Raw genomic sequence first — 27,345 nt, 5'->3', positions numbered from 1 at the left:
GCACAGTGTGTATGCACCCGATTTCGCAGGAGAGGAGTCCCAGACTCTTGAAATATCATTTACGTTTTTTGTTGGGACAACTAGGTTTGCTGCAGGAAGGTTTGGGACCTTAAACCCGAGCAGCACTTCGCTGGTTTAGTGGCCCAAAACCAGGTGTCAGTTTCCCTTTAAACATTGTAGTCTAGTATACTTTATAATGCTTAAAAGGGGTCGTCCCATCTCAGACAATGAAGGCATATCGCTAGGATATGCACCCATTGTCTGATAGGTGCGGGTCCCACCGCTGAGACCCGCATCTATATTGAGAATGGAGCCCCAAATGCACAGCCGTCCTCCATTCATTTCTACGTGGCTGCCAAAAATAGCCGAGCACTGGTGCGGTACGCTTCCATTCACTTCTATGGGAGCAGTGCTTGGTGGTGGACGGACTCCGGGAAATCTCCCCGATCCGTTCTCGTTATAGGTGGGACCCGCACCTACCAGACAATGGGGGCATATCCTAGTAAAATGCCCCCATTGTCTGAGATGGGAATACCCCTTTAAAGGGCATCTGTCAGCAGATTTGTACATGTAAAGCTGGCTGCCCTGTTACATGTGCGCTTGGCAGCTGAAAGCATCTGTGTTGGTCCCATGTTCATATGTGCTAGCATTGGGGCTTAGGGTCCCAAACCTTCCTGCAGCAAACACAGTTGTCCCCAGAAAAGAATTTAAATGATATTTCATACTTCCTGGTTCAAGAGTCTGTGAAATCGGGTGCATAGATACCAATCTGATGACAGATGCCCTTTAGGATTGCTAGCATAGACTGTTGCACAGCTTTTCCCATCCTCACGCTATTAACTTCCCTAAACAGGTCCTTTCTTGTTTGCTATTCCCGACATGTTTCGTTAGCACGGTGTGCCTTTTTCTGCTGCATGACATATCACACATTATTGGATCTGTGGCAATACGACGCTGTGACGGGGAAAATGCCCATTGAGAGAGTGATGGATATGGGGTTCATTTATGCAACAGCAGAGGCTGTCGTTTATACGAGTGCAGGGACAAGCCAATAAATTCCAGTCGCTGCGGTTTATGAAATGGATTATTAAGTCGTTCCATGGAGTGCTTGCTTCTAGGTCTAGGCACAAACCTATTGATTTCAGACATTGCAGAAGAAATATAGTAGTATGTGAAAGAGAGGAACTCCGGCTTCCATTAAACTGTGCTTTATTTTGCCAAGGATATAAAAGCCAAATTCAGTTTTCTGTAATGTCTTCAGGCGAGCTGTTCTGGAGCTTTTAATTACAGAAGTATTCCATACTGGTTATATAAGGCATAGAGTTAAAGGGTTACAGATTCCCATCTCTGACATTGGGGGGGGGGATATTCTAGTGATAAGCCACCAATGTCAGACAAGTGCAGTCTGAGCGGTGTACCGCACATGCATGGCCGCCTCTCCATTCACTGCTTTGGGACTGCCAGTAATAGCAAAACCAGCTCTAGGCCATGTTCGGAACTCCCATAGCGGTGACTGGCGGGTGGCCATGGTTCCGCGGCGTGCTCTTCCTAACTTGGGGGGGGGGGGGGGGGGGTCGCGTTCTAGAAACAGAAGCAGGTTCCAAGCGTGGGTCCCACACCTATCTGATATTGGTGGTATATCCTAACAATATATGATCAATGTCAGATGGGAATACCTCCTTTAACTTAATGTTAATTAATACATTTAGTGCCTCTTACTCCAGCAGAGTTCTTAATTAAAGGGCTTTTAATATTGATGCCCTATCCTCAGATCGGCAGGGGTGTCGGGCCAGCTGTATGAAAAGAAGGCACGCGCTGTGCGTGCGGTCCGTCTCCTGACGCTCTTCCTGCTTGCCATAGACATAGCAGCAGCGAGCACGAAGAGAGACTGAGAACGGCACAAGCACTCCTTTCCTTCTTACAGATGACCGGCAGGGGTGCGGGGGTCGGACCAGCTGTATGAAGAGAAGGCACGCGCTGTGCGTGCGGTCCGTCTCCTGACGCTCTTCCTGCTTGCCATAGACATAGCAGCAGCGAGCACGAAGAGAGACTGAGGACGGCACAAGCACACGCCTTTCCTTTATACAGATGATTGGCAGGGGTGCCGGGTGTCGGACCAGCTGTATGAAGAGAAGGCACACGCTGTGCGTTCGGTCCGTCTCCTGACGCTCTTCCTGCTTGCCATAGACATAGCAGCAGCGAGCACGAAGAGAGACTGAGGACGGCACAAGCACACGCCTTTCCTTCCTACAGATGATCGGCAGGGGTGCCGGGTGTCGGACCCCCACCGATCTGATATTGATGACCTATCCTGAGGACAGGTCTTCAATCTTAAAAGCCCCTTTAAGACTTGAAATAACGAGCCTCATTTTAAACCAATAAACAAAATGCTTATATGGAGCGGTATAACGGAGGATTGTCAATTGTGCCGCTGTAATGCTACACATTCATTTTAATGGAAGCTTGCAAGGTCAACTCCCTTCCACAACACACAGAATGTACCTTTTCCAACCTCTGTAGAAAAACTACATATAAAATATATATAGCGCTTAACATATAAAAGGAATGAGGTGGTTTGGTGCCATTATGAGTAAAACTTGCAGGGTCAAATCCAAGGTTTTCTTTTTAAAAATGACAAACATCCATTAACGTTAAATTTTCTGTACAACTGTGCTAAAACAACATTTTTATTAGCAGATTCAGGTAAATGCTAAATTCTGAAAAAGTGACATCAATCTCTACACAAGATAGATTTATCTCAGCACATAAAAAAAAAAAAAAAAAAAAAAAAAACTTAAAGGGAATGTGTCACCATTTTGTTGCCAGTTAAAACCAGATAGCAATACATGTTTTTCTAACCTTGTTTATTTTCTCATTGTAGACTTTTTATATCCACTGTATTTCCTGAACATGATTATGAGGGCAGCCATCTTGCCTGAGCTGTTCTTAACAGCATTTAGAGATATGCTTTAAAGCAGCCACCATGGGCCAAAGACACAATAGACAGGAAAAGACTCATTGACTTCTATGGAGAGTTTTCTGGGCATGTTCTGTGACCTGTGCAGAGGTCATTGTACAAGGAAGAATAGATTAGCTTTGGCAATCGTCTATTATATAATATATTATATTATTTATATATTCTAATCCTACTCTTCCGTTCCGCAAAATATGGAATGCTCACGGACGTCATCCGCATTTTTTTGCGGACTGCAAAATACATACGGTCGTCTGCATGAGGCCTAACAAGTAGCACACATTATTAGGGTTAGAAGCCAGTACAAAAATGCTGAATTTTTTATTTTATTTTTTATATAGATATTGACATGGAAAATTTAAAATAACTGCCAAAATATCTTAAAAAATATGTTTTACATGAAAACCTGATTTAAAGAATAGGTCATTTTGTGACACATTCCCTTTAACCACTTTCCGTCCGCCCATAGGATAAAAAAATGTCCTATGGGTGGATCTCTATTTCTGAATGGACGTTTTAAAACATCCGTTCAGAAACTGCAGCTGCTGATCGGGTTGCCCGCTGTCAGTGACAGCAGGGCAACATTAAGAGAAGGCAGGGACAGTTCCCAGGTGTCCCTGCCTTCTGGATCGCTGCATACACAGCATACGTTCAGCCATACTGTGTCAACTTCAAACGGATCCGTCCCCATTGACTTACATTGTAAGTCTGGACGGATCCGTTTGCCTCCGCACGGCCAGGCGGACACCCGAACGCTGCAAGCAGCGTTCAGGTGTCCGCCTGCTGAGCGGAGCGGAGGACAAACGGTGCCAGACTGATGCATTCTGAGCGGATCCGCATCCACTCAGAATGCATTAGGGCTGGACGGATCAGTTCGGGGCCGCTTGTGAGAGCCTTCAAACGGAACTCACAAGCGGAGCCCCGAACGCTAATGTGAAAGTAGCCTTAGGAAAATGAAAAAAAAAAAAAAAAAAAAACAACGCATGTTTGCACGGCGTTTCATAACTCCAATAACCGAGATCAGCGACCTCCAGCGGTTCTAAAACTTAAACTCCCAGAATCCTTCTTTCACACTGCCGTTTCTGGGCCCGCTCATGAGATCCGTTTCAGGGCTTTCACAAACAGCCCAAAACGGATCAGTTTAGCCCCAATGCATTCTGAATGGATAAGGATCCGTTCAGAATGCATTAATTTGGCTGCGTTTGGTCTCAGTTGCGTTTTTTTAGACGGTCACTAAAACGCAGCTTGCAGCCTTTTGGGGACCGTCTCACTATGCGCAGCCAAATGGATCCATATAGACTTACAATGTAAGTCAATGGGGACGGATCCGTTTTTCACTGACACAATATGGTGCAATTGAAAACGGCAATGACTTTCAATGGCTTTTTTTATTTATGAATAATGCAAACTGATCCGTTATTAACAGATACAAGCGTTTGCATCATTGGTGCGGATCCGTCTGTGCAGATACAAGACGGGTCCGCACCAAAAGCGAGTGTGAAAGTAGCCGTACTTGCAAGGACAGCCAAGAAAGTGTGCACGTTGGTCACTGTAGTTTTACAGCAGCTGGAGTGCAGAAAGTTGCTGATCCATGTACTATAGATTTACCAACAACAGCTAGAGGTGGCGTTACTTGCATAAAAAAGGGCACAAAAAGCCAGGAAAAAAAAAGCACCAGAAAAAAAAAAAGACCACAAAAATGCCATAAAAGACTAAGTAAAAACATCCTTAGGGCTCATGTACACAAACATAATTTTTTTTTATCTGTCTCCGTTCCATTTTTTTTGCGGATCGCATGCGGATCTATTCATTTTAATGGATCCCCCCAAAAAACGGAAGTTACTCTGTGTGCATTCCGTTTCCATATGTCCATTCTGCAAAAAAATAGAACATGTCCTATTACTGTCCGCATTACGGACAAGGAAAGGACTGTTCTATTAGGACCCAGCTGCTCTGTTCCGCAAAATACGGAATGCACACAGACATCATCCATATTTTTTTCGGATGCATTTTTTGTGGACCACAAAATACATACGGTCGTGTGCATGAACCCTTAGAAATGTATGTTATCATGGGCAGCATGGTGGCTCAGTGGTTAGCTCTGGGATCCTAGGTTTGAATCTGACCAAAGACAACATTTGCATAGAGTCTGTATGTTCTCCCTATGTATCGCTGCTTGCAGCGTTTGTGTCCGCCTGGCAATGCGGAGCTAAACGGATCAGTCCTGACTTATAATGTAAGTCAATGTAAACGGATCCGTCCCCCATTGATTCGGCGCATTGCTTATAGCACAGACCTGTCACTTACCAGTAGGAGGAGCGCCCGGCCGGTCACAGACAGCGCAGGTAAGTATAATGTTTCTAAAATTGCCAAGTAACCATGGCAGCCAGGACTGCATTAGCGTCTTGGTTGCCATGGTTACCGATCGGAGCCCCAGCGATTAAACTGGGACTCCGATCGGAACTCTCCGGTGCCACCAACTAGGGCCATAATATATCTGTGGGGGCACAAGTTAGAATATACTGAGAACTGTGTACATGACTGCCCCCTGCTGCCTGGCAGCACCCGATCTCTTACAGGGGGCTGTGATCCGCACAATTAACCCCTCAGGTCCCTCTCTCCCCAGTTTTAAATTCATTGGTGGCCAGTGTGGCCCCCCTCCCTCCCTCCCCATAATATATGTATAGGGACACATCTGGGGTCATAGTATATATATGAGGGCACAACTGGGGCCATAATATAAAGATGGGGGCACAACTGGGGCCATAGTAGATTGGGGCACAACTGGGGCCATAGTAGATGGGGGGGGGGGGGTTTAATTAGGGGGCGGAGAGGGGAGGCTGCACTGGCCACCAATGAATGTAATACAGGGGAGGGAGGGGGGCCGCACTGGCCACCAATGAATTTAAAACTGGGGAGAGAGAGAGAGGGGGGGGTCTGCCCCCTCCTGCCTGGCAGCACCTGATCTCTTACAGGGGGCTATAATACGCACAATTAACCCCTCAGGTGTGGCACCTGAGGGTTTAATTGTAAGGATCACAGCCCCCTGTAAGAGATCGGGTGCTGCCAGGCAGCAGGGGGCAGTCATGTACACAGTTCTCAGTATATTCTAACTAGAAGTGTCCCCATCACTATGGGAACGCCTCTGTGTCAGAATATACTGTCAGATCTGAGTTTTCACTGCGATCCGTCTGTGTGAAAGTAGCCTACGGACACGGATCACTGACGCGAATGACAATCTTGTGTGCATCCGTGTTTTTTCACGGACCCATTTACTTAAATGGGTCAGCGAACCGTTGTCAGTCAAATTGACGAACAGGAAACACTGATCACGGACGCGGATTAACAACGGTGCATTTTCTGAGTTTTTAACGGACCCATTTAAAGTCAATGGGTCCGCAGAAAATCACGGAAAACGGAACAACGGACACAGATGCACACAACAGTCGTGTGCATGAGGCCTTAGACTTTTTTTTTTACATAGTAATGCAGACGGATCAGTTTTGAACGGATACCAGCGTTTGCATTATAGGTGCGGATCAGTCTGTGCATAATCCAGACGTATCCGCACCTAAACGGAGGTGTGAAAGTAGCCTTAGATTGTGAGCTCCAGCGGAGACAGCAAGTGAAGATAATGGGGGTCATTTATGGCCAGATTTACACCATTTTTGTGGTATATATCTGGCCCAATTCTGTCACACCCTATGGTGCGGCAGAATCTGCGACTTCTTCCCCGCTCATGGCAGGTCTGAAAAAGTGGTTGCGGTGTGGGCTGGAAACAGGGCAGGCCGGCGGGCCTGTCTGATTCATCATTTTCTATGCCAGGTTCAGGCGTAGAAAATGGTCTAAATGTAAGACGACTAGGAAGCTGTCTTACATTTAGAATGGGAGCTGGATGTGCCTAAGTTATGTGGAGACCGGCACCTCTACATAACTTTGGCGATTCACCGCCAGCTATAGGGCTTATTAAGATCGGCGTCTAAAACGGATTTCTTAATCAATGTGCCCCAATGTCTGTAAAGCGCAGCAGAATATGTCAACGCTATATAAGTGGGTAAAATAAATGAATCCTCTCCTACTTACAGCTCCTGTAGACAGTCTTCCCGCTGCACCGTGCTGTGAGCTGCAGTAGACGGTCTTCCCCCTGCACCGTGCTGTGAGCTGCAGTAGACAGTCTTCCCCCTGCACCGTGCTGTGAGCTGCAGTAGACAGTCTTCCCGCTGCACCGTGCTAGGAGCTGCAGTAGACAGTCTTCCCGCTGCACCGTGCTAGGAGCTGCAGTAGACAGTCTTCCCCCTGCACCGTGCTAGAAGCTGCAGTAGACAGTCTTCCCCCTGCACCGTGCTAGAAGCTGCAGTAGACAGTCTTCCCCCTGCACCGTGCTAGGAGCTGCAGTAGACAGTCTTCCCCCTGCACCGTGCTAGGAGCTGCAGTAGACAGTCTTCCCCCTGCACCGTGCTAGGAGCTGCAGTAGACAGTCTTCCCCCTGCACCGTGCTAGGAGCTGCAGTAGACAGTCTTCCCCCTGCACCGTGCTAGGAGCTGCAGTAGACAGTCTTCCCCCTGCACCGTGCTAGGAGCTGCAGTAGACAGTCTTCCCCCTACACTGTGCTCAATCTCCCCTTACACTCAACAAGTAACTGACACTTATAATAAGCAGAGGGGAAAAGTGGAATCAAGTAAAGTTCATTTGGATAAAAATAAACCCATTTTAAATTAAACTACAACCTGACAAAACAGACTTGCTGCTTTTTTTCACCAAGCCCTAAGAGTTTCATTATCACCTTTGCCGCCTCCACAATCACCTATGTAACTTCTCATCATGCTTCCTGACCAAACCTTGTGATTTTGATTTCCGATGCCACAGGAACTTAGGTCAATCTCCGTTTATCTACAGCTTCGTGCCATGAAATGAGCTGCTTTAAAAGAAACCCTAGTAGCACAAACTAAATACAGAACCGGCTGGATCTGATACAACGTTGACACTGATGTAATGAGTGAGGTTACAGTAAAACGTACAACGATACAACGAAGTAACCTGCTGGTAACCTGGTGTTAAGCGGCCGTGCTCTAGTCTATGATTCACCATTATACCATATCTATCATAGTCTGTTTCCATTTCTGAACACTTACATCACTAGGAGAAACTGTTCCCGTTTCCATAGCGCCTCCACTTCCTCGTGATTTCTAAAAGAAGAAAGAAATGTCAAAAACGTATTTAAAAAGTAGAAAAGCAACTCTTTAAAAAAAAATAATAGCACCATGAAAAGAAGGTAAACGACGGTAGGACACACTTTAATATGATGAGGCAACAATGGCAGCCTTCAAAGCTTTAAAGGGGTTTTCTCATCATGGACAATGGGGGCGTATCACTAGGATATGCCCCCATTGTCTTATAGGCGCAGGTCCCACCGCTAGGACCCGCACCTATATCGAGAACGGAGCCCCGAAAGTGAAGGAAGGCGCACTGCACATGCGCAGCCATCCTCTATTCATTTTCTATGGGGCCGTCGGCTATTTCTGTCGGCCTCATAGAAATTAATGGGTGCGGGGGCCAGACATGCGCGGTACGCTCCCATTCACTTCTATGGGGAGCCGGCTTGGTGGTGGCCGGACCGGAGTCCTCCGGCCACAACCTTGCCGGCTCAGTTCGCGATATAGGTGTGTGTCCCAGCGGTAGGACCCGCATCTATAAGACAATGGGGGCATATACTAGCGATATGCCCCCATTGTCCATGATGAGACACCCCCTTTAATATCTTAGGAACCTACCGCATTGACATAGCAGTCTGATACGCAGACAGCATCATGTTACAGCGCAGGAGGAGCGGAGTTCATTAAATGGTTTTGTGGCAAAAGATTTCAGTGTAGCTTGTTTACTGATCCAAATTGCGCACTCCCAGGACCCCTGCTGATCAGCTGTTTGAAGGGCTCATAGCGCATGTGCGAGCGCTACGTTCTCTTCACTGTTTAACTGCGCGCTGTCTAGCTTGAAACGGAAGAGCAGTGTAAATACAACTGCTCGCCCCGTTTACTTCAATGGCACAAGCAGTTGTAATCACACTGCACCTATATGCTGTTAGAGGACGCAGAGCTCGCACAAGGATCACAACCCGTCAAACAGCTGATCAGTGGGGGTCTCGCGAATTGGACCCTCACTGATCTGACATTGATGTCCTGAGGATAGGTCATCAATACTGTAGCACTGCACAACCCTTTTAAAGGGAGTCTGTGACCAACTCTTCAGGTTTTAAACTGCTTACCGTATATTGCGTTCTGGCACATGTACAAACACTAATAACAGTACCTTTCTTGTTTTGGTCCAATTATGTAAAGCTGCAAAAATGAGGCTATAATGTTATGCAAATGAGGACTTGCAAGTGCCCAGGCCTCTAGGCGTTTTGCATGGACAGTCCTTTCATAATACATCATCATCTCCAATTCCCAAGATCCCGCGCGTGCACACACCTGCACAGTTTGCAGCGGGGCCCGGGCATGCGCACTCCGATAGCCACTGAGGGTATGGGCTCTGTTTGCAGAAGTGCGCATGCGCTAGCTTCTGGTAAAGATGGAGGAGGTGAAGCGGGGAGAGACAACAGTGAGCAGCGGCAATGTGGTTATCGGAGTGCGCATGCCCGGGCCCTGGAGTTAGGCATGCAAACCGCCTAGAGGCCTGGGCACTTACAGCAAGAACATCGCCCCCAGGCATTAACGAGCCCTCATTTGCATAAACATTATAACCTCGTTTTTTCCAGCTTTACAGAATTGGACCAAAACTAGAAAGGTACCATTATTATTGTGTGTGCATGTGCAAGAACGCAATATAAGCAGTTTAAAACATAAAAGGTTGGTGACAGGCTCCCTTTAAGGTATTTGAACATGCCTTCCCAGTTACTGTGGATGGGTTTCCGCTGTACTAAAGTAAAAAATAAAAAAAGTCTTTAAAGGGGTGGTCTCATCTCAGACAATGGGGGCATATCACTAGGATATGCCCCCATTGTCTGATAGGTGCAAGTACTAACTCTGGGACCGGCACCTATATAGAGAATGGAGCACCAAAAATGGTAGAGGGCGCACTGCACATGCCATTTCCGTCGGGCCCATAGAAGTGAATGGGAGCTCCCATTTACTTCTATGGAGAGAGAGCTTGGTGGTGGCCGGACTGGAGTCCTCCAGCCACCACTTTGCGGGGCTCTGTTCCCGATCTAGGTGCGGGTGCCAGCGGTGGGACCCGCAGCTACAAGACAATAGGATAAAATGAGACAACCCCTTTAAGCTGCAAGAATTTATTTTGGGAGGCTATACTAGAGACACACTTCTTTCCTGTCCTGTCTGTATAGAGGTGTGAGTAGGGAATGTGCACTGACATGACAGCAGATTAATTCAGTTTTCAGGAAGTGATGGAGTGCGTCCCTCTGTGGAACGGACATGGCGCCAAGTGGAAAAAGTGGCAGGCAACCAATATAAGAAACATCCGCAGAGAATTTAGAACAAGAGAATAAAAAGGCAAAGACAGCTATTTGTGCACAGTTTATTTTTCTGCCTTTAGGGAGAAATGCAATTTAAAGGGGTTGTCCAACCCCCAAAGCTATTTTAATTATGGTCCTCAAAGTGATCAACTAAGAAAAAAAAAAGGCACTCAGTAAGCAGCACTTAAGAGGATCTCATCCAATCTACTACGTCAGGGCTGGCTAACCTGCGGCTCTCCAGCTGTTGAAAAACTACAATTCCCATCATGCCCTGCTGTAGGCTGTCTGAGCATGCTGGGAGTTGGAGTTTTGCAACAGCTGGAGAGCCACAGGTTGGCCAGCCCTGACTACATGAACATTATAGATCATTTTACTTACTAAACGACCAGCAAACGCTGTGCAATATCACACCATGCTGCCTCGTTCTCTATGCAAGTACAGCTAATGTATAGCCAGTAATTAGGATTCTGTGATGGCAGCAATTACAGTTCTGTGTCACTTCATACAAAACGGCACAATCCAACAATGAATCCAGTGAAAGAAATACCTGGGAGCTCAGCTGAGTTTTAATCCAGTTGAAGTAGTAATTCAAATCGCTGCCTTCCATTAATTCTTTCCCCCAGGCTGCCAATTTAGCAATTATACGCGCTGCCTGAAAGAGTGGAGGAAAAACATATAGATCTTCATTTTAACTCCTATTATACACTTCATTCCCTATGTACTGAAGATACATGTACACGGCTCAAAGATCATGCGATCGCTCGCTCCCTATAATCTGCCCGTGTAAAGGTGCAAAGGTGCAAAGCGCTCGTTCATCAGGTGAAACAATCGTGTGGGCACCTAAATCCTCGATTCTGGAGAGCAGAACAGTGGCTCTGTATGGGGATGAGCGATCGCAGTAGCCATCAAGGAATCGCCGCTTGTAAATGCAGCACTTCACCTCCATTGATGAGCAGCCATGTGTCGGGAAGGAAAGCTTCTTATTCAAAAACCGCCTGCTTTAATCGGGCTGTGTAAACCGGTCTTAACTCTCAATTCACTGCTTAAGGCTACAAGCACACAACCGTATGTGTTTTGCAGTCCGCAAAAAAAAACAAAAAACGGATGATATCCGTATGCCATCCGTTTTTGTTTTTTGTGTGTATCCATTGTAACAGTGCCTAAAACGGACAAGAATAGGACATGTTCTTCTTTTATTGTGGGGCTAGGGAACAGACATACTGATGCGGACAGCACACGGTGTGCTGTCCGCATTTCTTGCGGACCTATTGCTACTACAGATTTTTTGCGGACCACATCCTATCCGCAAAAAAAAGATGGACAGACAGATATAGGGGGAGTTTTACAAGTTTATTATGTGGCACAGGTCTCCGAATAAATGTGATGAATCTTCTAGCTTTCCATGTGCAAGAAACTGAAACCTACAGAAGATTTAAGCTGCAATTTATGCCAATTTCTCGAGTACGGCTGGCATACATTTGAGTTTCCGGCAAACGGAAGTCCTGAGATGCGCCTAATTTATTAAGATGCATCCATCTCTGAATAAATTGGGCACATCTCACTCCAGAACGCCAGTCTTGATAAATGTCCCCCATAATTTATAGACAGGCTTCAAATTAGATGGCTCCAAATGCCTCAAACTTCTATTTTAAGAACTATTACTTCGCTTATCCCCTTTACTTCGACATAAGACATAAATGTGAGCTGTCATACGTCACATTCGTAAGTGGAAATATCATTTTACCATGTGGACAGTGAAGAGATCCTGGCGATTTAACATCGGCAGAAAGTAGGACCATGCGGTGTTCTTCCCACGGCGGGCATAGTCAAAGAATATACTGACACGCTGATGATTTTCCTAGAAGACATTAAATGTGAATTTAAATTGAGCAGAATAAAGAAGGATGATGATGATCTAACGACTTAAAGTGCAACTTGAGAAATACAGGCCAAGTACATGGTGTCCTTCCAAGACGTGTACATCCCCGGCCTACAACTGCTGACAGATAGAAAGTAGAAGGCAGCACTCCAGATTTCCAAAATCTTGAGACAAGTTACCAGATCAGAGCATAGCATTTGGATTAAAAGGAACACATTATTTTTGCATCTATATTGGGAGTACTGGCTTGTACTTTCTGATACGTGTTGAACACTACACATTTTGGGGGGGGGGGTTGGACTTTGCCTCTAGAGGCGTGGACCCGTAACATCATCTGGCTCTTCGGAGTGCAATTCATCTGGATAGTGGAGGCAGCTACACAGCTCCTACCCTCCAGAGCTACAGTGGGAACCATTAGTTAGCATCCACTAATTTACATGTACGAGACCCAAATCCTGCCTCATATGTATACCAGGACAGGACTGTGCCCCTTCTACTCCCTGTGTCTGCACACAGCACGTCTATAATGTCCAGACATTATTCCAAGAAGTAAGAAAAAAAAATAGAACTTCCTCTAATTTTACTTCCTGGAAAATGACAGAGGTGGGGACAAGTTTGCAATACGTGAAGGGGATGAATGTCAAAACTGTTGGACTATTTTGAAGATGAAAAATGGAAATTAGAAAATGTAGTACTATCCTAAAGAAAACATGGGCCTTAGGCTGGGTTCAAATCATGTTTTTGTCATACGTTTAATAGTTTAAAAAAAAAAAAAAAAAAAAAGGATACGTTAACAGATGACTCATCATAGAGTTCCACTGTAAAAAATAAATAAAAGAGTGTACGTTAACGTATACATTATTTTTGAAGGACTCACAAGTTGGAAAAACATAGCAACTCCAGCAAAAAAAGTATACTTTTTTTTTTTTTTTTTTTACAATGGAACTCTATGGTGACGGATGCCACTGTATGGCATCAGTCTGAGGAATACATTAACCCCTTAGTGACCACTCATACGTGTTTTTACTGTCGTAAAAAAAGGGTGTTTTAGCTAAACGGCTGGCTTTAGCCAATCATTACATGTACTTAAAATGGTGCATTAAAAACTATAACTTGTCCTGCAAAAAATAAGACCTCATACAAGTACATTTATGAAAAAACAAAAAAGTTCTAGCTCTTGGAATGCAATTTTTTTAAAAATGTGCTTGGTCACTAAGGGGTTAAACGTATGACAAAAACATGATGTGAACCCAGCCTAAGGCCTGTCTCATTTATCTTTTTCTATGTCTGTTTTAGGCATAGAAAATGGTCTACATATATGCCAGCAAGGAAGTTAGCGTAGATGTAGACAGGCGGTAGATACGCCAAAGTTTTGTAGAGGCCGGCGCCTCAACATAAAAATCGGCACATCCACTGCCAGCTAAAGGGGTATTAAGACCAGAGTCTAAAACGCTGGTCTTAATAAATGACCCCCATTATGTTTATGGGTTACATTTAGAAAATGACCATTTAAACCAGGCACAATGTCTTGTAAGGTTAGCTCAGCTGGATTTAATTTATGTGCACCGAGGGTGGGCCCAACCCACTCTGTGCACCCTTATTGCTTCCCCCTGCCAGCCTCTCCCGTTCCTGCCTGATTAACAGAGCCAGGTAAGATGACTATGCCCGAACCTGAACCTGTTAATCAGGGGGAAGGGCATGAAGAGGAAGCAGAAGGAGCAGGGGTGCACAAAGTGGCTTGGGCCGCCCTCAGTGCACTTAACAGCTCATTTGCATATAGATCAAAAGTACTTTTTCTTCAGAATGAAGTAATCAATCGCTACATGAAAGGCATCATTGCATTCAACTGCGCTAGCCGTACAAGGCATTGTGCCCACATTTGCATATATTAAAGCATCAATTTTCTCAGCAATGCGGGCACATATGAACATGGGATCAACGCAGATGCCTTCAGCTGTCAAGTGCACATGTAACAGGTCAGACAGTGTCATAGGGACAGATCTGCTGACAGATGCCCTTTAATGAAGGATGTCTTCCCATGCTCTGCTGAAACCCAAAACAAGAAAAAGCCCAGGGCACTCTTAAAAGGCTAAAATGTAGAGTATAATTAAGCCAGTACTGCAGACTTCATGACATCTGATCTCATGAATAATAAGACTGTGGTCAGATCTGACATTTTGTCTTGAGTGCAGACAAGAGAACAGAACTTCAATTTGAGAACATTGACATGAAAGGAAAATTATAACGTTCACAGAAAACACTCTATACACTAAAAGAAAAAAATATCTGAAGAAGAACAAAGGAGTCGATGCAGCAACATAACAGATACATTATTCTTCTGAGCACCTGGTAAGTAACGTAAAGCCTAACCCATTATTAGTCCAGGGCGCCTCATCCTTCAGGGATATATCTTCCCATACCTTATACAACAGAATATATGTCCCCGCATCAGAAATGATTTATTTCTATTCTAATCAAAGCTTGGTCAAAAATAATTGCAGAGGTCCACCTGAATAGGTTTTGGGAGAGATACTCCATTTACTGGTTTGCACAGTGGTGGAATAACACCCATAAAATGGCCTCAAAGTGTCAATCAAAAAGTATTACGTTTCAGGGGTATGCATAAAGTAGGGGGTTTACAGTGTTAATCCCCCTCCTCTGTCCCTTTATTGCAAAAAAGTTTAAAAGCATCCCTTAGTTACTAGGTCTAGATCACCTTCGACGGTAAGCTCTCGAGGACAGAGCCTTCAATTTTCTTGCCTGAATTGTTAATTAAGTTTCACAATTGTAAAGTGATGTAGAATCTGTTGGCCACCTGGCACCCTTCCAGAGCAGACCTACATGTTCCCTCCGCTGAGTCCCTGCTCCTTCACTCCCCGGCTGCCTCGCTCAGGTCCCTCGCTATTAACATTTGCTTCAAGGCCGCTATAGCAAATCACAGGCCACAGCAGTGACCCCCCTTTGCGTCACGTGACCAATTGACATGATGCAAGGGGAGCAGGTCACCACTGCGGCCTGTGATTTGCTGCAGTGGCCTCAAAGCAAATGTCAACAGCGGGGGGCCTAAGTGAGGCAGCCTCTGATTGGTGCTGGACAGAGTATTAATCGGGCTGCCCAACCCCATGAAATATTTTACATATGGCTGAAAAAGGTATAACAACAAAAAGGCTCAATATTCACTTCAACCAATCCCCTGCCAGTCTTTGTTTACCAGGCTCTAGCGATGGTCTAGCACAGGGATCAGCAACCTTCGGCACTCCAGCTGTTGTGAAACTACAGTTCCCAGCATGCTTCATTCATTTCTATGAGAGTTCTTAGAAGAGCAGAACAAGTATGCATGCTGGGAGTTGTAGTTTCACAACAGCTGGAGTGCCGGAGGTTGCCTACCCCTGGTCTAGCACGTCGACCTGCGACTGCTGCAGTCAATCATGGGCTGTAGCAGTCATGTGCAGCCACCACAAAGATAAATGCTGCGGCAGCTGCCACAGGTCAAGACAACATGAAAATGCTGGAGGCAAGTAAAACAGAGACCTGCGGGAGACCAGGGAAGTGTCGGCACGGGAGCAGCAGTGAATCGGAAGGGGTCACGGTATAGCTCCTTTTGTTATTTTATATCATTGTACACTCATTGGGTTGGAAAATCCTTATAGGCTGCCTCATCTTATCTTACATTTCAATGAGAATAGTTATGCAATTTTATAATATATGTTGTCAGGATCCCTGGTTGCTTTCAATGAGTGGACAGATTCTGGTCTACATTCTGGGTTGTCTGGCGGGTACAACAAAGTTTACAAAAAGTTTAGAATGGGTCTAAAAAAATAAAAAGCAGCAATATGCATCTCCCCGATCTTCTGCCACCTCTCAGGTACCCCAACTGTATCTCCTTCTTTCTTGCCAGGAACTGGCTGAGGTGGGTTGTCGTATGATTTTGCCAGAAAAGAGTGTTTTTTCCTCCGAAACCATGTGGCCAAATGCTGCACAGTCTTGAAGGGGGACAGCTGTTTTCCAGCAAAATCATGTAGCCATTTACCAATCAAATAAAAAAACGGCAGTGGCTCCCTGCACTCCCTGTAAACCTCTGCTACAGCCATGGATGTGAGCAATAATTTGAGATGACTTCCATGAAAACAATTAAAACGAGAATCCCCTAAGGAAGCGTTATCATTTATTAACGGAGACCGCAAATGAACAAAATCATCTAATTATCTGATTGCCACCGATTTCTTCCATTCCTCCCTCCAATAATGGATGTCGCAGCCCTTTCACTCCTTTCTTTCTTTAGAGGGCTGGTAAAGGAGGTTAAAGTGTGCGGTGTTAAAAGGCAAAAGATGGTTTAAGAGGCGAGGAAAGTAAACGCTGTTTACAATGAATGGAAATTACCCTCATTATTACAGAGCATCCATCACCTTAATTAGAATCTGAGCTCCGTTCATTTGTTTACGGCTCAATTAAAGTGTCATCATTAGTCACATAGATAAGGCCATGTAAGTAAATGCATTGTCCCAGCAATAATTTAAATGAATATTCGTGTTCTTCAACTCCGTTACATTATGACAGTGGAGCTCCTCAGAATCAAAGTGTCCGGGATGAATGTGGATTCATATATTCATTTTCACACTATATAGCATGTCCTAATCAATATTAATAATGTCATATAACCTATAGTGACAGCATAAAAAAAATAATAATATACACTGTGCATATGTATGTTTTCATTCTGTACAATACACTTAGATATAGTAGAAAGAGAGACAAGAAGTAGAAACTTCCACATTTAATAACAGGTATCTAATATTGGCACCAATAAGAGCCCTTGAGTTGTGAATACTACTGTATGTGGCCATTTTGCAGACAGAAAACTGCAATCATTCCCCATTTACATAGGTCACTTTAAAAAAAAAAAAAAATTATATGTCTGAGAAATATCTACAGTTTTGATCAGTAGGGGTCTTCGTGTCGAGAACCCCACCAATCCGCAGAATGAGGAGAGAGGAGCGCTCTCTCTCCTAAATGAAAACAGAATCGAGAAGGGCTCAAAAAAGAAGTCTATGGGCCAGTGTCAATTCTGTCCTCTGCAGCGAGGAGAGAGAGCGATATGTGAGCACTTCTCTCCTCGTTCTAGGGATTGGTGGGGGTTCTCAGCATCCAGACCCCCACAGATCAAACCTTTGGATGTGTCTCTAGGATATATCAAATGTTCTTAGAAAACTTGGTAACCCAATAAAGCTGCCACAAACGTGGTAACTGCCAACCAAAACTTGGTTATTACCCCAACTTCTGTGTATTTGGGTAAGCCAAATGAGCATTTTCTTTCTACGGAAGTAGGAGTGGTGAGCAGTGGCCCACAAGCACCAACAGCCATAATTTTGGTGAGAATACAACTCAAACAAGCTTAAAAAAAAATGACCACCTGCACATCCAAGAGATAGGGTTCAAGAGGGGACTTCACTTATCAGATATTTGAGGCATATTCTATTGGCTGCCACATCCAGTCTTAGAGTTAATAAAAGGGGGGGGGGGGGGGGTCTCTCGATTTCCTTTAATTGGAGTTAACCAACCAAGAATACTCAGCTGAAGGTAAATAGGCATGCGCTACTACCTCTACAGTCATTTTGTATTAAAATGATGCTTAGGCCAATGGCTGCTTGACCATTCAGGTGGTGGAATCTAATACGGGAGACTGGGGTGGGTCTTCATCTATTAAACATTGATATATATATGTACAGTGCATTTGGAAAGGCTTAAGAAACTTTCACTTTTTCACATTTTGTTTGTGCTAAAGTAAAAACAAAATCTGCACTCAATACCCTTTAATAAAAAAATAAAAAAAACGTTTTTTTTAGAAATGTTTGGAAATGTATTAAAAAAATAAATAAAACTAAAACAATAAGCTTTAGCCTGGACATATGTATTCACACCTTTTACTATGATGCTTGAAATTCAGCTCTGGGGCCTCTCTGTTTGTACATCTGTGGTAAATTCAGCTGACTGGAGTATTTGGGAAGACACCATATCAGCGCAAAAAACAAGCCATGAGGAGGAAAGAACTGCCTGTAGAGCTCAGAGATAGGATTGTGTGGAAGCACAGATCTGCAGAAGGGTACAAGAAATGTCTGCTGCATTGTAAGTTCCCCACAGCAAAGTGGTCTCCTTAATTCTTCAAGAAGTTTGAAACAACCAGACCTGGCCGCCCCACCAAAGTAATTAATAAGGAAAAAAGGGCCTTGGTAAGAGAAGTGACCAAGAACCCAATGGTCACACTGGCTGAGATCCAAAGATTGTGTGTGCAGATGGGAAAAACTTCCAGAAGGTCAGTCATCCCTGCATCACTTCACCAATCTGCGCTTTATAGCAGAGTGACCAGAAAAAAAGCCCTTCCTCAGAATCTGATAAAAACAAGACTGAACTTTTTGTCTACAATTCTAAGCATCATGTTTGGTGGAAACCAGTTACTACTGAAAACCTTGCCTACAATGAAGAATAGTGGTGGCAGCATCATGCTGTGGGGGTGTTTTACAGCAGCCCGGGACAGGGAGACTGGTCAGGATTGAGGGAATGCTGAATTGAGCAAAGAACAGAGATAGTCTTAATGAAAACTTGATCCAGAGTGATGTGGACCTCAGACTGGGAAAAAGGTTTACCTTCCAAAAAGACAATGACTAAGCACACAGCCAAGACAACACAGGAGTGACTAAGGGATAGCTCTCGAGTGGCCCAGCCAGAGCCCTCACTTGAACGCAATCAAATTTCTCTGGAGAGACTTGAAAATGGCTGCCCACCAACAGTCCCCATCCAACCTGAGGTTGAGAGGATCTGCAGAGAAGAATAGCAGAAAATCTCCAAATCGAGATGTGCAAGCCTTGTGGCATCATACCCAAGACGACTGAAAGTGGCACTGTACAGTAAACTTTTGATATGTCATAGGGACACATCAACAGTTTAGATGAGTGGATGTCTGAGCCCTGAGGCCACCAAACTCTAGAATTAGGGGAGAGCAGTGCTCACTTAGTGTGTTCTCTCTCTCCTTGCTGCAGGACAGAAAACGAAACGGACTCAATAAAAAAATATCTATGGGCCCATCTCACCCCCATCTTGTGCAGCAAGAAGACACAGCGCGCTAAGCGAGCACCTCTCTCCCATCGTTCTAGAGATAAGTGGGGTCTCAGAGCTGAACAATCCAAACTTTTGACGCGTCTCTATGACATATCAAATGCTTACTGTGCCACATGAGGGTTGTATTCGCTGCCAAATGTGTTTCAACTACTGAGTAAAGGGTCGGAATACTTATGTCAATGCAACATTTTAGTTTTTTCTTTTCAATAAAACGCTCGTTCATCAGGTGAAATGATCTGAGGTGCGGACACCCCAATCGTGGTTCCTGGGCAGTGGATCGTGCAGTCTAAACAAGTAAATGCAGTGCTTCACCGCCACTTCAAAAGCAGCTGACTGTTGGGAAAGAACATGTCCTACCCAACAACTGGCTGCTCCTCACAGCATTTCAATGCAGCTTAACCCTTTAATTATCTAAATTTCTGATGAGATAACATTACTCATAACTGATTAGATCAGGGTTCAGCAACCTTTGGCTCTCCAGCTGAGATGAAGTGCCTAAGGTTGCTGATCTCTGGATTAAATAACACTGCTCCATGTAGGCAATGTATCCATAAATACTGCTATAAGGTGATGCGTGTATACATAAACTAAAAGAATGGGGAATATAAAGAAAGGCCCCAATTTATGAAAATTAATACTACAGACTGAGGATATTTAGTGTATGATAGATCTCTTGAAGCATTGGATTTATGTGTAACTGTATCTCTGACATAATTTACCTGAAGCATATCATCCACCATAGTTAAAATATACTGCACGGTTTGTTCCTTGGAGATGTGGGTCATCAAGTTGATAAAGGTTTTAGCACACTGAAAAAAATAAGATAAAATAACAGTTTTACCATCCTTTCACAAATCAATGCCATAAAGCCTACTAAAGGAATTTACAAAAAATAAAAATACAAAAAAAAAAAAAAGAGGAAAGGAATAGAAATGGTAATTATAATACAATGTTACTAATCAGAATTACTGTATCCAAAGAAAGTAACAAAACTGCAAAATTAAAATAAATGGAACGGAAAGAAAATACGTTTGTTGTGCATGAGCCCTTAGCCTGTTGAGACAAGTGGTGTCGGACCCCCACCGATCATATACGGTCATCAATGGACTAGGAATGATCACTAGCTAAATCACTACAGAAATCTATCAACATATGCTCCTTCAAAGGGTTTCTGTCATCAGAAAAATCGTTATGTAGCTGGTTGACATTAGCGATGCGTTAGTTATATCTCCCTGCCCGCGCTAAATGACTTTTATAATATGCAAATTAGCCTCTAGGTGCTAGTGGGGCGTTGCTGCAGCACCTAGAGGCTCCGTCCTCTCACCATTTGGCACACCCTTTTTAAAGGTGATTGACAAGCTCATGCAATTATTTTTTACAATCACAGTTTAATGCACAATTACTTGACGGAAAAAATACGCAAAAAATACGGATGATGTCCGTGTGCCTTCCGTATTTTGCGGTATGGAACAGCTGGCCCCTAATAGAACAGTCCTAACCTTGTCTGTAATGCGGACAATAATAGGACATGGTCTAATCTTTTGTGGAATGGACATATGTAAACGGAATGCACACGGGGTAACTTCCGTTTTTTTGCAGACCATAGAAATGAATGGTTCCGCAGACAGTTTGCAAGAAAAAAAAAAAAAAAAAAAAAAACACGGAACGGACATTGAAAGAAAACACGTTTGTGTTCACGAGTAGGGATCGACCAATATTGATTTTTTTAGAGCCGATACCGATAAATCTGTGAACTTTCAGGTCGATAGCCGATAATTTATACCGATATTCTGTGCATTTTCATTTTTGAAAATACTAAAAATCCCTACACAAATCTGCTAAAAATAAACATGTTTATTGTTAAATGGAATCTGTCACCTAATCTGAGCCTTTTAGACTGCTCAGATCAGGTTATAGACTCCTTTGCCCACATTACAATGGTACCTTTATTTGTGCTGTCCCTTGCCGAAATCGCCCAAAAAAAGACTTTTAAAACTTATGCTAATGAGGTTCGGCAAGTGCTCAGGCCCCTCGGCGATGTGCCCAGAAAACCACACCTATTTCACCCCTCTGGCCTGCCCTCCTTTCCTATTATTACCTTCTCCTCTCCCTCACAAATCTCGCTCCTGCGCCGCTCCACACTTGGCCTGCACCTGCTTACTGCTGTGCCCATTATGGGCAGAGGAACAGGGAGTTGGACAGACTGCGCACGCGCCGGTCCGTAGCTCGAAGTCCAGCAGGCGGAAGTAACCAGCCGCTGCCGAGGACTGCAGTGAAGCCAAAGAAGGGGCAGGGAGGCGCAGCAGCGTCTTTCCTCTAGCAGGCGCAAGATTTGTTAACCCCTCAGGTTAACTACCACAGATCGCAGCTACTTGTCAGAGATCGGGAGCCGGCTATATGATTCTGCAGCCAGCTCCCGCTTCCTGTATATGAATTAATAAGAGAGATATCTTCATTGCTGGTGCAGTGGCCACAGCCCCTCTTCTCCTCTCTCGTCTCATTGGATTCCTCTCGTTGAATTTCTAACATGACAATTTTGCATTCTTTAAAAGGGTTTCTGTCACCCCAATTTTCGCTATTAAATAGGCTGACATGATAGATGTGAAAATGTCCCCTGAATTTAACTCTGCATTTCTTTTATTTAAGTATGCCCCCGTTTTCGTGTAATTTTAACTTTTATTATATGCAAATGAGCCTCTAGGAGCATGGGGGGGGGGGGGGGCGTTGCAGCTGCTCCTAGAGGCTCCACTCGCCCACCTCATTTCCACGCTCTTCTGTCTTGATTGACAGGGCCAGGCCAGCGTTGGTTCTCCTGCTGGCCCCATCTGCCGTGTAAATCTCGCTGCCCAGCTTTCTCACTGCACCTGCGCCAAATACTGAATGGGACGGCGCAGGCGCGAGATTTATACGGCAGACGGGGCCAGCAGGAGAACCAACGCTGGCCTGGCCCTGTCACTCAAGACAGAAGGAAATTTTGTCAGGACCCACTGTCTATCTAATGTATACTGCAGCCTCTAAACTTGGATTTCAACTGTCCAATCGTTTTGTTCTCAGGGAGATAAGTCACTGACAGAGGTGTCTGGCAGCAGCTTTCTCCCTTCTCTTTGTTCAGGATACATGCATGCTCGGCCAAACCAGGCAAGATTGAGTATGGAGGGGTCAGGAGAGCAGAAATCGTTCAGCAATTGTCTAACAGCTAAGGCTACTTTCACACTAGCGTTTTTGCTGGATACGGCAGGGTTCAGCAGAAACGCTTCCGTTACTGATAATAATACAACCGTCTGCATCCGTTATGAACAGATCCGGTTGTATTATCTGTAACATACCCAAGACAGATCAGTCATGAACTCCATTGAAGGTCAATGGGCGACAGATCAGTTTTCTATTGTGTCAGAGAAAACGGATTCGTCCCAATTGACTTGCATTGTGGGTCATGCTGGATCTGTTTTGCTCACCATCCTATGACGGAAAGAAAACCGCAGCTTGCTGCAGTTTGCTCTCTGGTTTGGGAACGCAACCAAACAGGAGGGAATGCTTTTTGGAGCACTCCATTCTGTTCAGTTACGTTTTGTCCCCATTGACAATGAATGGGGACAAACAGATGCGTTTTTCTCCGATATTGAGATCCTATGATGGATCTCAATACCGTAAAATAGAAACGCTAGTGTGAAAGTAGCCTAACTAATGTGCATGGCTGTCCTAAGTGCAAATGTAAGATTTAATGCATTTGTAGTTTAACTTATGTTGATTACAAAGTGGCATGAAGACAGCTATTGCAACTGTCACAGCATCTACTTTCAGAAAGTGTACAGGGTTTAGGGGTACACTGACTTTTCAAGGTGTGTAATCCTTGTTTTTATCGGTTGTTACTTGACCGTTCCTTGAAGATTTGTGCATGTAAGTGCATAGACATGAGTGTAAAACAAAACATGCAATGCAACAGCTCTCTGCAAACCAAATAAAGTACAAAAATGGGATACAAATAAAAATGACGTGAGGGGCACACCTGCACCTAGAAATCACATACGTCTGGCCAGCCAAAACGTATGTGTAACAATAATTTTATTAACACACACTATATGTACAGAATGTATATAAATATAAAATGAGGATCCTCAACTTTCACATAAATCAATACGTAAATATAAAAAATATAAAAATTAAAATATCTGTGCAACAATTTAAAATTGACTAAATGGTGCAGACTTGTTATATTTCGAATGCACAAAGATGGAGGCGCACTGACTCTATTTAAAGTTCTGACTATGGTCAGTGGTAGTATCCAATCCTGATTGAAAATGTTTTCACAGCTTATATGGCTTGCTTTGCTGAAAAACCGCTCTATGTAGCTGGTATATAGTCTAATAATGCCGCACCTGTGTGGCCGGTAAAGGTGTTTGTATGAACAGTCTTTATAGTGAGGTTTTTTCACAGCCCATATCTCTGAAACTGCTGTTAAACCGTACTTAATGTACCCACATTACTCACTGTTCTGATGTGGTACAATACCCGATCCTCCGTGCTTAGCGTAGCGTCCCACGTGTTACAGCATCGGTGGTCTGGGTTCCGGTCTGTTCTTTTTAACTGACGAGCGGATTGTTGGGACAGGGTAAGCAGTGATTGAGACGCCGGGGTCGAACGTTGGGACCCGATGTAGATTTCGGCGTTGTTTAGTGTCTTTGGTTCAAGGCACTTTGCCACTTCACCGCTTGTGTTCCTTTCTGTCCAATGTGTGGATAAGCGCTTCCGGAAGTTCTGTAGTGGTGCGCAGGTAAATCCGCTGCGGCTTTTTTCCTTTTTAGTTGAGACTTGTTACCAGACGCGCTTCGGAGTTGGCAGTGACTCCTTCCTCAGTGGTCAAGTGTCGTATGTTATGTGAAGGTTTATATAGGGCTAAGTCTCTCCTCTCATTGTGCATTGTTTAGACGTCATCGGGAGGTTTAGAAAACCCGGGTATGGATTCCCGAGTTCTTTGGTTTTTTATCATGACGATACCGATGTGTATATATATGTGTGGATTCAACAGTATACATAATAATCTAATAGTATGAACACATACGTGTTGGCTGGATACGATTGCAACTGTTCATTTAAATTATGGAATCCTGTATCCATACGATATAAATGATAAGGTTTAAAGCAGCATACATTTTTAAAATGGTTAATAAATTACTTCTGCACTATATGAAGATGTTCTTCGCTTATTTCTTGAGCTGTGTCTGCATGACCATCGGATGTAATTATTAAACAATTTGTCCCCATAGGTTCGTTTACCCTATGGTTTCCGATGGAAATGCATTCACAGCAAAAGCTAATAAGTGTGTTGCAATAGTATATATATATAAATATAAAATTTAGTATAAAATTTAGTAAGTACAAACCGCAAGTATTATACATGATAGTGATAATATGGGTCGTATTGAAAAGACTATGCTATATTCAGATATCAATGGACCTGTTGAGATATTATACAATAGATGGGTTAACATATATATATATATATATATATATATATATATATATATGTTTATATATCTATATATATATAAATATAGATGGAAATGGTATTAAAAATATTAAAAGTATTAAAAATGTATGATAAAAATGAAAATAAAAATACAAAATAAAAAATAAAAAATTAATAATAAAAAATTAAAAATTATTAATATTACAATCTTCTGGTTATTTTTAATTTTCATAATGATGATGAATACAAGGTTAATAGTAAATGAATATTATATACATAATTTTGTAATAATTCCATACTTGTCTAAAAAAAAATTATTACATGATTATTTAGAAAATTACCTAAAATGTAGTTGTTTAGAAAATTACCTAAAATGAGCAGACCATTCTCATGTGTTTAATCTGTAGTTACTCAGTTTATAAAAAACTGAAAATCTCCATTTCTGCATTTAAACCTCGTGGGAGGATAGAGTCGAATTCAAAAAATTTTCTGGATTCAACTCTGGACATTTGACTTATATGGTCTCCTCCTCTCCAATGTGTGTTCACTTTCTCTAAGGCTGCAAAAATCATTCCTTGTGGTTCTTGATTATGTGACATCTTAAAATGGTGTGACAGAGTGTGTTTGTCATATCCCTTTTTAATGTTAGAGATGTGTTCCGCAATACGTTTTTTCAATGTTCTTTTTGTTCTGCCCACGTATTGTTTTTTACATGGGCATTGGATAATATATATGACACTTTCTGTGTTACATGTCATAAACTCTCTGATTTTATGTGTGTGGTTATTGCTAGTAGATTTGACTTCAATGGTTTTTTTAGGGAATGTGGTGGATTTACACCCCATACAGGAGCCACATCTATAAAAGCCTGTTAGATTTATCCATTTTTGAATTGATGTTGTTTTCACAGATTTATTATTGATAGTGGGAGCTACCAATAGGCCCAAATTAGGAGCCTTAGAGAAAGTGATTAGAGGTTTGTTTGGTAAAATGTGGCCAATTGTCCTATCTTTGACGACAAAAATGCATAATAATTGCTAGTGCTATACTTCTAGATTAGAGATGCTTGGCAAATGATTTTGTACAAAATTATTTGAGCCCGTCTGCCGCACGTCAAGGCGATCTCTGTAAGACGGGTCACTAAATTCTACCTGTTATGTGCCATGATGGCTACCATACAATTCAGGGAGTGTAGGTTCCACATGCATGCTGGGCCTGCTTTAATTTCTGTCATTTTTGGTGCCAAAATGGCCTCCATTATATCCAAGGAATGCAGGTACCAACATGCATGCCGGGCCCACTCCACATATGGCCACCAAAGAATGCAATGAGAGTCCACAACTATATCTCTCCTGGTGCCAAATGGCTTCCAGTGAGTGAGGTGTCGTTCACTCCTGACCAGCCCGTCTGCCCCATGAGTATATAGCTTGGCCTGCTCTCCCTCATTCACTGGAAGCCATTTGGCACCAGGAGAGAGAGAGTTTGTGGACTCTCATTGCAGTCTTTGGTGGCCATTTGGCACCACGAGTGGTGTGGAGTGGGCCCGGCATGCATGTTGGTACCTGCTTTCCTTGGATATAATGGAGGCCATTTTGGCACCAAAAATGACAGAAATTAAAGCAGGCCCAGCATGCATGTGGAACCTACACTCCCTGAATTATATGGTAGCCGTCATGGCACATAACAGGTAGAATTTAGTGGAACCCGTCTTACAGAGATCTCCTTGATTTCAAATAATTTTATAGCATATAATAAGTACAGCACTAGCAATTATAATGCATTTTTGTACTTTCTTTGGTTTGCAGAGAGCTGTTGCATTGCAGGTTTTGTTTTACAGTGTTGTTCTCAGCCATAGCAACATGCCCCTGCGCATTGGGATGTGCTGACTGACCCCCTTTTTCTTTGCATAGACATGAGTGGTGTATATGAATCGGCACATCCTCAGGATAGGTCTTCAGTGGAGGGGCTAATTTCCAGCACTAGCAACGATCAGCTGTTTGACGGGGCCACAACTCTTGTCCTAGCAGGCACAGTGCTGGTCATGGCATAGAGTGTGCTTGGTATAGCAGCTCAATCTCGCTACGCCTAGGCACGTGATGTCACTGGCCTAGGAACAGGCTGCAGCGCTCACCCAAATGCTGCAGCCGCCTCCAACAAAATAGGCCCAGACATGTATGTTAATGCATGAACAACCAACTGTACATGAATAAAAGTAGACTTATTTTATTTTTTTCACCGTGCGCAATACCTGGTGATTTGCAGACTCCCCGACACCAAGCAATTGTGTGTGGACAACTAAAAGGACAGGAAAGTAATAACTATACCTGATTGCCTTCATTGGTTAATATGGCTTTTTTCTCTTCTGAATTGGACTTTTCAAACCTCAGGATAAATTCACAGTCTTCTCCTGAAATCATCTGACCTCTGCAATAAAGTGATTCAGT

At 43.6% G+C, this 27,345-nt stretch overlaps 1 protein-coding gene across 1 annotated transcript in view; it reads right to left on the bottom strand.

Annotated features, from left to right (window-relative positions):
- The window catches only part of ATP6V1H (ATPase H+ transporting V1 subunit H), a 147,802-nt gene that overhangs the window by 94,963 nt on the left and 25,494 nt on the right, over positions 1-27,345 (bottom strand). Inside the window, exons 4-8 of the mRNA XM_044294499.1 lie at positions 27,226-27,325; positions 20,154-20,243; positions 12,187-12,300; positions 10,990-11,094; positions 8,107-8,160 (exon numbers count right to left, since the gene is read on the bottom strand). Of these exons, the coding sequence (XP_044150434.1) occupies positions 8,107-8,160; positions 10,990-11,094; positions 12,187-12,300; positions 20,154-20,243; positions 27,226-27,325 (463 nt within the window). The remainder of the gene's footprint in view (positions 1-8,106; positions 8,161-10,989; positions 11,095-12,186; positions 12,301-20,153; positions 20,244-27,225; positions 27,326-27,345) is intronic.

Source organism: Bufo gargarizans, chromosome 5 (genome assembly GCF_014858855.1).
Source record: "Bufo gargarizans isolate SCDJY-AF-19 chromosome 5, ASM1485885v1, whole genome shotgun sequence".
NCBI classification, from domain to species: domain Eukaryota; kingdom Metazoa; phylum Chordata; class Amphibia; order Anura; family Bufonidae; genus Bufo; species Bufo gargarizans.
Note: the sequence above shows the minus strand (reverse complement) of the source record. Positions and strands in the feature narration are given on the sequence as shown.